Source organism: Oreochromis aureus, linkage group 6 (assembly GCF_013358895.1).
Source record: "Oreochromis aureus strain Israel breed Guangdong linkage group 6, ZZ_aureus, whole genome shotgun sequence".
Taxonomy (NCBI): domain Eukaryota; kingdom Metazoa; phylum Chordata; class Actinopteri; order Cichliformes; family Cichlidae; genus Oreochromis; species Oreochromis aureus.
The window spans coordinates 7,320,707-7,334,478 of record NC_052947.1 but is presented as its reverse complement, the minus strand read 5'-3'; the positions used below and the strand labels follow the sequence as shown (position 1 = coordinate 7,334,478).

General features: G+C 40.4%; 3 protein-coding genes across 3 annotated transcripts; 1 reads left to right on the top strand and 2 right to left on the bottom strand.

The window, feature by feature from the left end:
* Positions 1–1,141: 1,141 nt before the first annotated feature.
* Positions 1,142–4,699, bottom strand: wdr83os (WD repeat domain 83 opposite strand). The gene is made up of 4 exons (XM_031756418.2): positions 4,525–4,699; positions 3,600–3,705; positions 2,434–2,531; positions 1,142–1,501 (listed from the first exon to the last, which is right to left on the bottom strand). The coding sequence occupies exons 1-4, from the start codon at positions 4,572–4,574 to the stop codon at positions 1,435–1,437; spliced, it is 321 nt and encodes a 106-aa protein (XP_031612278.1). The 5' UTR covers positions 4,575–4,699; the 3' UTR covers positions 1,142–1,434.
* Positions 4,700–4,774: 75 nt separating this feature from the next.
* Positions 4,775–9,139, top strand: wdr83 (WD repeat domain containing 83). The gene is made up of 10 exons (XM_031756419.2): positions 4,775–4,925; positions 5,593–5,705; positions 5,893–6,013; positions 6,143–6,248; positions 6,417–6,465; positions 6,689–6,815; positions 6,980–7,047; positions 7,192–7,300; positions 7,723–7,837; positions 8,406–9,139. Exons 2-10 carry the CDS (start codon positions 5,603–5,605, stop codon positions 8,559–8,561), a joined length of 954 nt encoding a protein of 317 aa, XP_031612279.1. The 5' UTR covers positions 4,775–4,925; positions 5,593–5,602; the 3' UTR covers positions 8,562–9,139.
* Positions 9,140–9,266: 127 nt separating this feature from the next.
* On the bottom strand, positions 9,267–10,749 carry LOC120440777 (persephin). The gene is made up of 2 exons (XM_039613999.1): positions 10,638–10,749; positions 9,267–10,516 (listed from the first exon to the last, which is right to left on the bottom strand). Exons 1-2 carry the CDS (start codon positions 10,714–10,716, stop codon positions 10,050–10,052), a joined length of 546 nt encoding a protein of 181 aa, XP_039469933.1. The 5' UTR covers positions 10,717–10,749; the 3' UTR covers positions 9,267–10,049.
* Positions 10,750–13,772: the final 3,023 nt, after the last annotated feature.

Here is a 13,772-nt window from a genome sequence, read left to right as displayed (position 1 = left end):
TTGTCGGCCACCTGCACCACTCTGTAGTGATTTCTGACTGTTGGCAAATCAACTCCCATACCAACCTGTCACACAGGCCTTCAACAGGTTCTCGAGGTGCTCCTGTAGAAGGTTGAGGAAATATTGGGGGTTCATACCAAACTTCCTAAGCCTCCTTAGAAAGTTTAAACAACGACATGCCTTTCTGACCACAGTGTCTGTAAAGGTACCAGGAGAGACCCCTGGCAGTGTTCATGTCAAGGAAGTTGAAGTTGCTGACCGTTTCAACCTTAACGACTCTGATGTTTGGAAACAATTTCAGAGCAATGATGGTGATGAATGCAGAGCTGTAATCAGTGAAGAGCATTCTTATATACTTCTTCCCCTTGTTCAGATGGGTGAGCACAGTGTTTATTGCCAATATGATGGCATCGTTGATGGGTCTGTTTTTTTGGTAAGGCAAATTGAAGAGGGTCCAACATGTCAGGGATGGGAAGAGCAGATGTGTCTCCTTCGTGTTGTCTGGTGCAAGATGGTAGTCCTTAAGACATGAATCCACCAGTTTCTTGGGGAAAGGAATGATGGTGGATTCCTTGAAGGATCTGGGGACCAACAACTGCTTAAGGTTTGGTTTTGGCACTTATTGATGATGGTTAGGTACCTGACCAGTTTAAAGCAAATGCGGTGAGCAGTTTTGGAAAAGGTGAGTGACACGCAGATACAAGACTGTTGACTCTGTTCAGCCAGATTTAATTTTGGGTGAAGCATTTGCATCTCTCACTGGAAACTCTACATCCAAACGTAGAAAATTTACTTTCTGGGATTTGCTTACCTGGTTGATTAAGCATGCATCAAAACACTGACATACAGTAACATCCAAATATTTGCAGGAGGATTCAGTAGGACTTTGTGTAATTCATGTGTAATTCACTATGATGGTGAAGCTTTGTGGAATAAAGCAAACCAAAATGTAAATAGGGGCGAGATTAACTTGATAGGATGTGTCAAAGTCTGTTATTTATTTTGTGACCTGTCAAATGTACCCGAGCGTCACAAAAATGAGATGTATGTTGACATGATTATTTAAGGCCAAGTAAACAATCTAAATGTCATATAAGCAAATCCTTAACACTTTTCCTCCAGAGTAATAAAAGCCAGCAGATCCTTTTAAAACCGTAAAACTTTATTGATGACATCAGTTCATGAACAAGCAAAAGACTTAGAAAAGGTTATAAACACAAAAAAACAAGTCCAAGATATTTTATCTTTCTATCTTGACGTAGTGCTCTCCTTGCTGTCTACCTCTCCTGCTCGTCTGTTTTCTCTCTATTACATTATGTTCTTCTTCGTCTCTGTTTATGCTCATAGATGGCCGGGGGGGATTCAGTCAGATGTGCTGTCACCCACTCCTGCATCCACAATTCACTTCTGCTCTCTCCTGAGATTGGCCGTATGTTACCATGGCGGTGACATTGGCTGTGGGTTCTGGAGGTAGGACATCACAACTGCTGAGATGGACAGCCTGAAGACAGCACAGAAAATGGGATCAAAGCATCATGAAAACTGTGCAATTTAGGTTTTTAAAGGCATGTTAAAATTTTGCTTTGTAGCACCTTTTTCTGCAAAGGGGAGCTCTTTAAAATGACTCATTGTTACACTGCTTACAAAACAAAAATACACTCCTGGTTACTTTTAATTGTATTATTTTGCTGAATACTTGGGGTATTATAAAATACTGCAGTTGAGCACAGCTAAGAGTAGAATTTGTGCCTGAACCTTTTGAAGCTTCTATGGGGTAAATTCACCCACACACGTGGGACCATTTTCATCTGATACCCTCAATGTCATACTTGCCCTCCACTGTCCATTCATCCTGCACAACCACTTGGAGTGTCCTAAATTTGGCCTTGAACCAGCTTCTACACACACAAGGCTGGTGCCTTTAACTGGTCGTCTGACATTATTTGCCGAGCCAAACATTTTGCATTACTAATCTTTGAGTGCATTAGGTTCATTTTTAATACGACCTCATTCAGACAATGGACAAGAAGGCTTTTCCTCATTGCAAATCTGTCTGTGAAGCCTGGACAGGGGCCCTACTGTAGTGGTCTTTTATAGGCAAATGTACCTCCCAGATGGGTCACACATTTAAAAGCTTTTGGACATTAAAGCGGGCTTGTCTGGACTTGCAGTTGCAGAAAGACACAAGGTCTAACCTCCAATTTCAAAAATGCAGACTCCTACCCTATAATCTAAACATGTTCATTTTACTGGCCATTATAACTAAGAACTAACAAAAATAGTTTAAGTTTGTTCCAGTTTGAGCCAAAAAAATGTTAATTTTATATCAAATGGCTTTAACATAGATAAATCTTAAACAATATACAAAGCAGTGCTACACATGCATTGTGTAGTGTGTTTATAGTGCATCCACAGATGGGATGGTATACTCACATGAAGCTGCTCATCATCTGTTTGGTGTCCTCTGAGCTTCGGGAGTTTGCAAAGCTGATGAACGAGCAGTAGACTGCGATCCATGCACACCACTTAAGCTGAAACACAAACACATGAGTCAGCTTTAGACTGTGTTTATGTTCTGACGAGCTTATTAGAGATGTATAACAAAAAAAGGTGAAAAAGTTGCAGGGCTGAAATCTGCTAAAGAAATAGAGGAGCATCTAACAGCACAGCTCCTAAATTGCACTTAACTGGTACATGAAGTACATGAGGAACAATTATGTGGTCTGGAAGTGCTCGTATCACAGAAAGCATACAGAGATGCTTAACACAGCATAACCCGTGTGGGGGTTATGCTGTGTTGAGCATCTGTTATCCCATTTGGACAGAGGTCCAAATAGGATAACAGCATTCCAGGAAAACTCTAGTCTAAAGCCAAGGGTGGTGCTGATAATCTGTTTTCAAACAAGCCTCTGAATCACTAAATGCTTAGCTACAGTATTGAGTAGAGAATGGAACAGAAAGAACATGAATCACATGGGCTCAAAATAAGACTCCACAGGTTTTATATACTGAGGAGCTGGAAGAGTAAAGTGTGTTTAATGCCTGCTTCAACTGATTCAGAAAGTTGCATTCTCACACAGGGATCCTTTAAGTAATGTCTACAAAGTGCAAATGTGAAAACAGCAAGAGAGTACGTTTTTAGGTGTTGCCACTGTTTGTACACCATCTTCAAATGCAATCATTCCCAGCATTTGCCTAAAATTTAAGATGCTCTTTCTTAATATTTTGCCTTGAATCAAAAATGAGTAAAAATTGTCAGTTGGTTATTAAAAGAAAGTCAATTATAAAAATGTTCTCCTTGGACCTTGAATGAATGACTTCAGCTCCATCGTCTTTTTTTTTCCCCACTAAATGTGTCCTTTGTGGTCACATCGGTAGCTGCTGTTCATCCTTTCATCTAAAAAGGCAGGTTTACCTTTAATCTTCTAAATGGAATGAATGGGCCTAAGGTCTATCCTTCAGGGGCAACACATGTTTATGTGGACACATAAATATGCAGAAAACAAAGGAGATGGAAGTCAGAGTTTTGGTGTGAGGAGGGTGTGTGTGTGTGTGTGTGTGTGTGTGTGTGTGTGTGTGTGTGTGTTTGTGTAGGTCACCTTGAGCATAAGTCCACACATGCTGAAGATCATGCCGAGCAGGTTCATGTAGTCAGGTGTGGGGTCCTCCAGTGTCGGGTTAGTCTCTGTGCTGGGAGGTTTGTACCTGTCATGACACAAACTTATTTTAACCAAAGACAACTAAAAGGGAAACTTACTGTTTTTTTGGTCACTGTTAAAATCTCTGGTCCTAAGTTTATATAAATAAACACACATTTTACACAGCTGAAAATTTTCTCTACAAAACTTTTGACACTATAAGACTTTCATATGTTGCTACAGAAGTCTTCCCTGCTTCACGATGTCCTTAAAGCAAATTTTGGAACCTGACTATAGGGATTTTCTCCCATTCAGCCACAGAAGCTTTACTGCAGTGCCAAACTTGCACTTGATGTTTTTGATCCAGTTTATCTCACATGTTAAACTCAGTTCAAGTATGTCCAAAGGAGAATCACCATGTTACCAAAAAGGAGCCATCCCCAGTGTTTCCAACAAGTTATTGCCTAATTTATTGGTACTGGTTGTTGTTGATTTGCTGCTGTTATCATTTTTCCTACAACAACTTCTTAGTTAACCATTGAACACCTTTATGAAAACCGCTACTGACGGGCCCTAAACAAAGCAATCTATGACAGCTAACTCAAAAGAGACCCATTGGAAATCATAATCGTAAATAACGGTGAAACAAAGATGGGAACAGGTTGGGTTAGTCACGACGACTTTGTGTAAAATTAAACAACCAAGAGCGGACAACATATTGATTAGCTGCCATTATACAGCTGCTCTTCAGCAGTATATATTAGGTCCTACAGCTAATTCGCCCAGTTAATCCTTTCAGGCTCCACTCATTATAAATGATATAGGTTAGCTAGCTGTTAGCTCTATTCTATAACATAGAAACTTGTTGACTGAATTAAACGCCCACCTTAAGATTTTATTTTGCCTCCTCGGGTCTGCCATATTGTTGGATAACATAATATGTTTCAAGGTCTTCCTATTGTAAGCAAATGAAAATAAGTTTAAACTCCGAAAACCGACAGACAGCTGACCAGCCACTTCAGGAAAGGAGTCGACAGAGAGAGTCGTTTCCGGTGTATTTAACAATAAAAGCTTAACGCAATCCTTATGCCGATATCAAAGCGGTAAATGCTTTTTGAGCTTTTATTTTGACGGGAATAATTGTTCCCATGATGCATTGCGTGCCTGTGCTAAAAACATGGAAGAAATGATGCGAAGGAGAGGGTTATAGTAACAAACTGAGCAAAAACGTTACTTTTAATCAGGAATGTGAATATGGCACGTCCCTGAAACTGTCTTTCAATAAAAGTAAGTGAGCGAAATAAGCTACATAGAAATAAATAAAGTTGTCTGCTTTAATTTAAGAGGTCCTTTAAGTCATTCATGGATTAAGGAGAAATTGCCTAAATGTATCCGATAAACGTAAATAGTTTAAATGTTGGTATGTAGTGCTTTTGTGAAAGCTAATAAAACTGTCTGTATGACAGGATATCATACTCTGTAACTAGCTTAAATTTTTGTAGCCGTGTAAACTTCTGGTCTTAAATCTACAGCTACAGCAGACTATGCGGAAGAATTTAAGAGTTTAGGATCGCCACAGCATGTCCTTCACTTCACCAGTTTGTCTTCTCTGTGGTCTTCCTTTTTTCCTCCCAACGGGCACCTCCACATCCTCTGTTCAATACTGTCTAAACCATCTCAGCTCTGCCTTTTTGACTTTGTCTCCAAACTGCTCGACCTGAGCTGTCTCTCTGATCTAATCTAATTCTAATCTTGTCACTTCCAGTGTTGCTTTTTATTGAGCCCAGATTTTTAAACGTTTCCCCTTTCACTACCTCTACTCTTTGCATGGTCAACGTAACACCCGCCTCTTTACCATTTATACACATGTATTCTGTCTTGCTTCTGACTTTCATTTTAGAAGGAGATGTTAATGTGGGTAGCTAAAAGGTTTGTGTGTGTTTGTTTTAAACAGAGGTTAAGTGATGGCATTTCCTCAGCCCAGACCTCAGGCTCCTCAACTTCCTCAACATCTTCTCAGAACCATAGACTGTCAGCAAGGAGCTGTCAGGGCTGTTCGCTTCAACAGTAAGAAAAAGCTAAAAAAACAAATCATTCTCAAGTTGAGTCTATTTAGCTGCTGGCATAATATCAATTGCCAAATCTTGTTGAAATTGTATGATCTTTATTTCATTTGTTAAAAGTATGTAAGCTCCATTCCTCATTTCTGAGTTATCCACTTATATCAGCTTGTCTCTGGGTCATGTCTTTTAAGTTGATGGGAACTACCTGCTGTCTTGTGGCAGTGACAAGTCTTTAAAACTGTGGAGTGCAAGCCGAGGCACCTTGTTGAAGACGTACAGTGGTCATGGATACGAGGTTTTGGATGCTGATGGGTGAGAGAACTACCACGGGGTTGTCTACGGGGTTTTAGTCTCAGGAATATAGCCCCAGAAGTAATATAAGCAAATGTTTAAAGTGTATAAAATAAATGAATGACCTTTTCTCGTTGGCTCCTTGCACAGGTCCTATGACAACAGCCAGATTTGCTCATGTAGCTCAGATAAGACGGTGATTCTGTGGGACGTCGCCACCGGCCAGGTCACACGCAAACTCAGGGGTCATGCCGGGGTCAGTCCTTCTCTTTTTAGCTCTGTGTTTCACTTTGGGCATCATGGTATTTCATTTGAAAAACATCTGCATGTTTTCATGGCGGCTGCACTGTTGTTTGTGCCTGTGTACTTGTTTTATGTAATATTTTTTTCACTGTCTGTCTCCTTTTCAAATTTTTGTTTGCAGAAAGTTAACTGTGTGCAGTTTAATGAGGAGGCAACAGTCATATTGTCTGGTGAGTCATAATGACAGTAAATTATTTATGGAATGTGGATGTTCTAACTGGTGTCTGCCTTATGTTAAAGTCAGTTATCTGTACATTCTCAAAGTTTCCATGCTTTAATCATCCAACTTGAAACGTAAACTATTTTTAGTATTTCTTGTATTTGCTTAGCAAATGTATAAACTATTACATTTGTATTTACTGGGTTTTATTTTTATGTATTCTCATCATTCAGGGTCCATAGACGGGACAGTTCGATGCTGGGACACCAGATCCAGAAGATATGAGCCAATCCAGGTTCTAGATGAAGCTCGGGACAGCATCAGCAGCCTCAAGGTGGCACAACACGAGCTGCTTACTGGGTCAGCACTTCAGACATAGTTGGGAAAAAAAACAATCTGCATGTTAAGAGTTTCACAAATAAAAACAGAGATTTGATTCATTTATTCAACTATTTTTGTTCATTTTTGCTATGGAAGTTTATAATAATAATAATTATAATAATGATAATGATCTTGTGTTTTAGGTCGGTGGATGGCAGAGTGAGGCGCTACGACCTGAGAATGGGACAGCTACATGTTGACTTCATCAGCAGTTAGTAATCTTTTTCATAACATTTTTTTAAACTTTCACACAGTTTAATCTCAGCAGATATTACTGTTACATACTGATTTTTGTAGCAAAACAGTTTCACTGAAAATATAAAACCATTGAAGTGTTTTTATCCTTGCGTTCCAGGTCCTATTACCTGTGTGTGTTTCAGTCAAGATGGTCAGTGTACCCTGAGCTCTAGCTTGGATTCAACACTCAGACTTCTAGACAAGAGCACCGGTGAAATGCTGGGAGAGTGAGTGCTGATTGTTTTCACTTACAGTGTGATGTGCTGCTACTATGGCTTCATAAAGTAAAAGCAATACAATAAATATTGTTTTTTTGTTACCTCATTATGATATCTGAAAACTGAAATCTGAAAACTTGTTCCCTGACAAGCTGACTGGTTGCAATATTTTCTTTGCAACCAGCCATCAGCTTGTCAGAGAACATTTGTCCCTCGCGACCGTTGGTTGTGCTCTTGAGTAATGTCCGCATGACATCACTCGAGATACCTCAACATTTAACATAACCTCAGGACCACATGACATAAACTGAAATTTAGAAATTAGACCACAGTTAACTTAGAGTGAGTAATTACAAGATTCTAAATCGTACGATTTACTGATGTAAATAAGTTTTTTAACTCGTGTTTTTATCGTATATTTGTTTTTATAGGTATACCGGACACAAGATGAAGGGCTACAAATTGGATTGCTGCCTGTCCAGTAAAGACACCCACGTCCTGAGCTGCTCAGAGGACGGACACGTTTACTGCTGGGACCTGGTGGAGGTAACTATGCATTTGAATTTGATTTTCGAATGGTACTTAAAGGGCCTCTGCAGAAAACAACTGTTATTAAATGAAGTGAACAACATCTGCATTCTGTCAGTCACTTTTGCATCAATGTGGTTTGACATTTGTAATCATTGGTTAGTATCACAGTTAGGTGTAGTAATCAGGGAAGCTGATCAAGTAGCATTTCCACACAGATATCATTTTATTAATGATATCTTAAGCAGGCAAGGTACAGAGTGTAAGCCAGCCTTGCTGCACAAATCTAGTGATGGTTAGCAATAGCCTGCTACGTTACCAGATCAGCCCTGAGAGTTTAAAGGCTCAAGAAAAATATTTTGACACATAAAGCTTAGTTGCTCAAGTCTTTTTTTTTTTTTAGCTGGTATGCTAACATTACATTCTCAGTGCAAACCTCCACCAGATCATTATAATGCAGAACCCGTATGATATTTGTGACAGAATAATGAATAGTGGAGGTATTTGTCAAACCCGCACAACAATTCTTTACTGAAAGCATACAGTCTAGCATGCAAACTAACATTTTTGCTTGTTTTACTTTCAGGGGTCTTTATCATTGAAGCTGCCGGTGGGGAAAGCAGTTGTCCAGTCCCTGTCCTTCCACCCTACAGAGACCCGTCTCCTCACAGCTATGGAGGGGCGTGTCCAAGTGTGGGGCGCAGAGCAAGAGGAGATGGAGGAGGATGTGATAGCCACATAGAGGGAGAAAACAAGAACCTGCTGTCTGTACATACAGTCTATCTGACAGATCCTTACAGAAGCACGCAAACCTGTTCTTCCCACAGTCAGATGTTGTGCCTGGAGACACTGGGTTTGATGCTGGAGTTATCACTATATTGTTTGTTATGTGAGTCTTTCCAGGAGAACCTGTTCTCTGGCATACTAATCAAATGGGATTAGGTGTGCACCCAGTGATAATGCACATGCCTGAGAAACCAAGCTGTTTATCAGAGCTACATGGAAATGTTCCTCTATTTATTTTTATTTCTGTGTTCCACTCAAAAATAAATAAAGTGGAAAAAGGTTCAGCTTGAATAAAATCTTAACAAGAGACTATTTAATTCTTAAAAAGTTCCAAGTATTAGAGTTGTTTTTGTTTGAAGCTGAGCTACATCAGTAAACTAAATTCTTAATTTGTAATCAGTCTGACAAGAAGACAAGTGAATCATTAGCAAACCAGCCAAATCATATAGAGGCAAAAATGAAAGAAAAACTATGCTTTGCTTTGGTTCACAGACATAAACACTGTGGTTGTGAATCCACTTCAAATCCACAAATTAAACAGAAAAGCTTGCAAAATGAGTGATTTTTGTATTTGTGCCATTCCTTTTTTTTTTTTTTAATCTAAAATCCTTCAATAATAAATGTTGTGTAAATTACACTAACGCATTTACTGCATGTGTCTTTTTCAACTAAGATAACTCCCATAAATTCAGATGTGGTCAGCAAGAGTTTATTTTTATCAGAGATTGTGGACATCATAGATTTGCAGTTTAATTTGTAATTGTAAAATAAATATAATGAAAATGACAAAAAAGTATCAAATAAATAAATAACTTATCTTACATACATACATTTTATCTTACATACATTTAAAACTGTCCACTGCAATCCGCAGTGATTGTCGAACCACTGGGCGTGTCTACGCAGCTTTGTACATGTCAGTTCTGTTATTCAACCCCAACATCGCACCGAAGAGTTTAAATAAATACATATGAGTGTATAAACAAAATGGTCAAGTTGTTGTTGAAGAATTGCATTGACACTTAAGCTTAGTTTACCCTTTTAGATCAGAAAATATTTACAACAAAAATCAGTTAGCAATAATAAAATAGTAAAGCTTTCATTAAAAGACAAAAAACGATCAATGCACTTTTGAACAGATAACTTCTAATGCCCCATACACACATTTTTAGCGGACATGCCATTAAAACTGAGTCAATGAGAACAGCAACTGCAGTCCAACATTTAAGACAGCTAAGTAGTTTTGATATTTTCACCCAGAAGTCATAAAGAAAACAGCTTATTTTCAGCTTATTGAGTTTCCCATTTCATAAGAACTGATTTCCACTTCACTGACAGCATGCCACGAAAGAACAAAAGTTCAATCATTCATATACAGACATTACAAGAGAATGTTCGCCAAGTTCATGTCCCCCTTTTACAGTACCCGTTTACTCTCAGCCATCTAGCCCACGCAACTGCAGCCGGCAGCTGACAGCTTCTCCACCTTGTGCCATCGGTGCGAGTTATCAAGAAAGGCCACGTCCTCGTGGTGGGTGGGCCTGCAGCAGGGAGCATTGTGCCACAGCTCCCCGGGCACTGGGCTGGGGAGAAGTCCAGTGAGCAGCAGGTTGGTGAGGGTGAGGTCGTGGTTGGAGCGCACACGGGGGCATGTGCCACTGCAGTACTTGAATAAAATAGTCTCATCTGAGTCGTAGCCCAGCCCCAGGTCCCGAACCTGCAGCAGGATGGAGTGGAGGCCGCACTGGGAGTCCAGAGTTGAGCGGCGTGATCGAACCGGGATTGGTACGATGGGATTCAAAGATGATCCGACTCCAGAAGCTTCCATGTGACTGTTTTCAACTGCTGAATAACTGCTCCTTTTGTCCTCATCTGGAGAAATGTGTGCAGATGCTGTCTGTCGTTTCAGATCTGGAAAAGACAAAGTCATTTATACAACTGATAAACCCACTTACAACTATATTTACTTTAATTTTAACATTCTCAAAACAAAAAGCCATCGGTCCCAACCGTCACTTGAGCCATCACTTACCAATCAGCGATCTCAGCAAGTGGCCTTGTCCCCTCTCGACGCAGAAAAGAATCACCACAAACTTCAACAGGGACCTCATCTCTACGTTCTGGTCTTCGTTTTTCGCTGTCGATCAAAGTGAACCGTACACGAGTGGGTTTGTATGTCTGCGAGTGATGCCTAAGATGCAGACGAGTTGCGACCTCCAATATATAGCCCCAGGAGATAAGGGGGGGTGAAGAGATGAGGCGAGGAGGTGTAGCGGGGAGACAGACACTAACCCGTTACTTGCCAACAGACTATCCTACTCACCTGAGCCTGACAGGGAGCGTAGGAGGGCAGGCGGGCGCTTGACCCAGAATTTGTCCTGTTGGGATTATCTAATTGATGTAAATCACTGGTTTATTGTTGAGATTCTCCCAGATGTTTTTCCAGAGGATGCTGGCCCCTAGCAATATGGATTCCCAAAGGCTCAGGGCTTCTTAAAAGCTCCTCAGCGGTGGACAGTGATGTCACTTTGGTAATGCTGAGAGGTATGTGCGACTGTGTGAATCAGTAGATACGCAGACAAGCAAATAGTCAAACATTCATAGATAGTAATTTATCCAAACATAAATACAGGGAATAACCAATGGAGGAAATGCATGAGAAGTGTTAAGGGCTGAGAAATAAAAAAGGCCTACTGAGTCATTGTGGAATGTCTCATATTTGGGCCCTCTTATGTTCTGCTTCTTGATTAAATGCAAGAGACGTGAAAATGTGAAACACATTAAGAATAACAAAGGGAGGCTATAATTAGAACATAACAGGGCCTGCTTCAACAGACATTCCACATTGGGTGACTTGTCTTGAGCTGGTCCGTAAATTGAGGGATTTCACCAGCAATGTGTGGCTGACAAGTGGAATATGTAGAATGTGGATTATGTAACAGTTATAGGGCCCAAACAGGCAGAGCTATTGGAATTTCACATTTTCATCAAAGTGCATATTTGGGGGCAGTTTCTGCCAGCCATACGCAGGACGAACGCCCGATTGTTCCTTATTTAGCAAATGATCTTAATTATTCTGAATATATCCAATCGGCTCAAATTCATTTGTAAGTTACCAAAATTTGTGAATTCATTTTGGCCTTTCTCTGTGCTTCTCACTAAAGATATTCTGCTTGGGACATAAACAGTATCCATCGTTAGGGATGGACTGAGGTGACGTGGGAAGCCTGTGCTCTAACGCTTCAAAATTCCTTTTGGAATTGCCATATTCTCTGGGCTAAAGCAAATTTAGCGGATTTAGTGAACCCTAAAAAATTGTATCTAAATACAATGATTATTTACATACAGTACAGTCTATAGGAGTATGTTTAGATATGCCACTTTGAAGTTGCCTTGTTCAACCCTGCATTTTCAAACCCTCATTATCTCAAAAATCCAGCACTGAAAAACAAATAGTAAATAAACTGGTTCTTATATAACACTTTGTACTCTACCTGAGGACTCAACAAACTTTGTACATCTTGCCTCATTTACACCCACTCATACAAGCACATTCTGCTATGCTTTTAAGTGCTTTCTATCTATTATACACACACTTCCATACTCGAATGGATGCATTGGAGATAACTTGGGGATGGGATATGTTGTAGTTTCACTATCCATCCATCCATCCGCTTATCCTTTCCAGGGTCGCGGGGGGCACTGGAGCCTATCCCAGCTGTCATAGGGCAAGAGGCAGGGTACACCTTGGACAGGTCACCAGTCTGTCACAGGGCCAACACACAAGGACAGACAACCATTCATGCTCACATTCACACCTAGTGACAATTTGGATTATCCAATTAACTTATCCCCTCAAACTGGACGGTGGGAGGAAGCCGGAGTACCCGGAGGGAACCCACGCAAACACGGGGAGAACATGCAAACTCCACACAGAAAGACCCCGGCCTGATGGTGGAATTGAACTCAGGACCTTCTTGCTGTGCGGCAACAGTGCTAACCACCGTGCCACCATGCTGCCCTTGTAGTTTCACTAGCAAACCTAATATCTGTGTCACAGAGTAACAGAGACAGCCGTTGTTAATTTGGATGTTTTCTCCTAATTCTGCAAATTTTTTGGCTAAACTTTGAAGGGCCATATCACCTTTTGGGATAGGTGGCTGGCCAAAACAGCAACATCTTATAAAAAGGTCTCCTTTTTATGACACAAGGCTCATATTGTATCCAAATTGTTTTCTAATACTAATATAGTCATATTTAAACACTTGGCAAATCTTTAATATGAGATTAAGAGAGTTAATGCCATGAAAATCCCAAATGAATGACCACTTTATATTCAAAATGTCCCGTCAACCTGCACTAAGGAAGTTGTGAGCAATCAGAAATGCTCTGAAAAATATAAGGCGAAGAAAAAGGCCTGTAAGTTTTCATTGCACGGCAGTAAAAATTTGCACAGACCCAATGAACTAAAGTTATTGTGAGCGGGTCAGGAGGAAACATTTTGAGTGCTTTTACACAGAGTTAGCAGATGAGGAGTTTACATAATGTCCTTGTGTTTCGAGCGGGGCGATCGTGGCTCAAGAGTTGGGAGTTTGCCTTGTAATCGGAAGGTTGCTGGTTTGAGCCCCAGCTCCGACAGTCTCGGTCGTTGTGTCCTTGGGCAAGACACTTCACCCCGCTGCCTACTGGTGGTGGTCAGAGAGCCCGGTGGCGCCAGTGTCCGGCAGCCTCACCTCTGTCAGTGCGCCCCAGGGTGGCTGTGGCTACAATGTAGCTTGCCATCACCAGTGCGTGAATGACTGGATGTGTAAAGTGCTTTGGGCTCCTTAAGGACTAGGAAAGCGCTATACAAATACAGGCCATTTACCATTTTATTACTTCCTGCAGGACAGTCTGTGCTCTCTGTTTTTATGTGACCGTTTAAATGTTTAAAAACTGAATTAAACCACATCTTGTTTAAATGTGGAGACTTCTACCTATAGAGAAATGAAACTAGAAGAAGAAAAAATGATTACTGGTAAACTTGTAGCACTCAGTTCAGGAGCAAAAATTATTATATTATAAAATTAATGTTTTGCAAGGATGAAACAATTACATTTGCCTGAGTCTTCGTTGAATAGACAAGGCTTTTACCATTAAAGAGCTTATTTAAAAATATACTCATTTT

What these genes read in the sequence shown, in the direction of transcription:
- wdr83 (XM_031756419.2), top strand. Translation starts at nt 5,603, where the DNA reads ATGGCATTTCCTCAGCCCAGACCTCAGGCTCCTCAACTTCCTCAACAT. An exon ending in CAGGGCTGTTCGCTTCAACA is followed by an intron (nt 5,706 to 5,892) that starts GTAAGAAAAAGC and finishes ATGTCTTTTAAG; the next exon opens with TTGATGGGAACTACCTGCTG. An exon ending in ACCGGTGAAATGCTGGGAGA is followed by an intron (nt 7,301 to 7,722) that starts GTGAGTGCTGAT and finishes TTGTTTTTATAG; the next exon opens with GTATACCGGACACAAGATGA.
- LOC120440777 (XM_039613999.1), bottom strand. Translation starts at nt 10,716, where the DNA reads ATGAGGTCCCTGTTGAAGTTTGTGGTGATTCTTTTCTGCGTCGAGAGG. An exon ending in CTTGCTGAGATCGCTGATTG is followed by an intron (nt 10,517 to 10,637) that starts GTAAGTGATGGC and finishes TGTCTTTTCCAG; the next exon opens with ATCTGAAACGACAGACAGCA.
- wdr83os (XM_031756418.2), bottom strand. Translation starts at nt 4,574, where the DNA reads ATGTTATCCAACAATATGGCAGACCCGAGGAGGCAAAATAAAATCTTA. An exon ending in TGTGTGGACTTATGCTCAAG is followed by an intron (nt 2,532 to 3,599) that starts GTGACCTACACA and finishes TTTGTGTTTCAG; the next exon opens with CTTAAGTGGTGTGCATGGAT. An exon ending in CAGATGATGAGCAGCTTCAT is followed by an intron (nt 1,502 to 2,433) that starts GTGAGTATACCA and finishes TGCTGTCTTCAG; the next exon opens with GCTGTCCATCTCAGCAGTTG.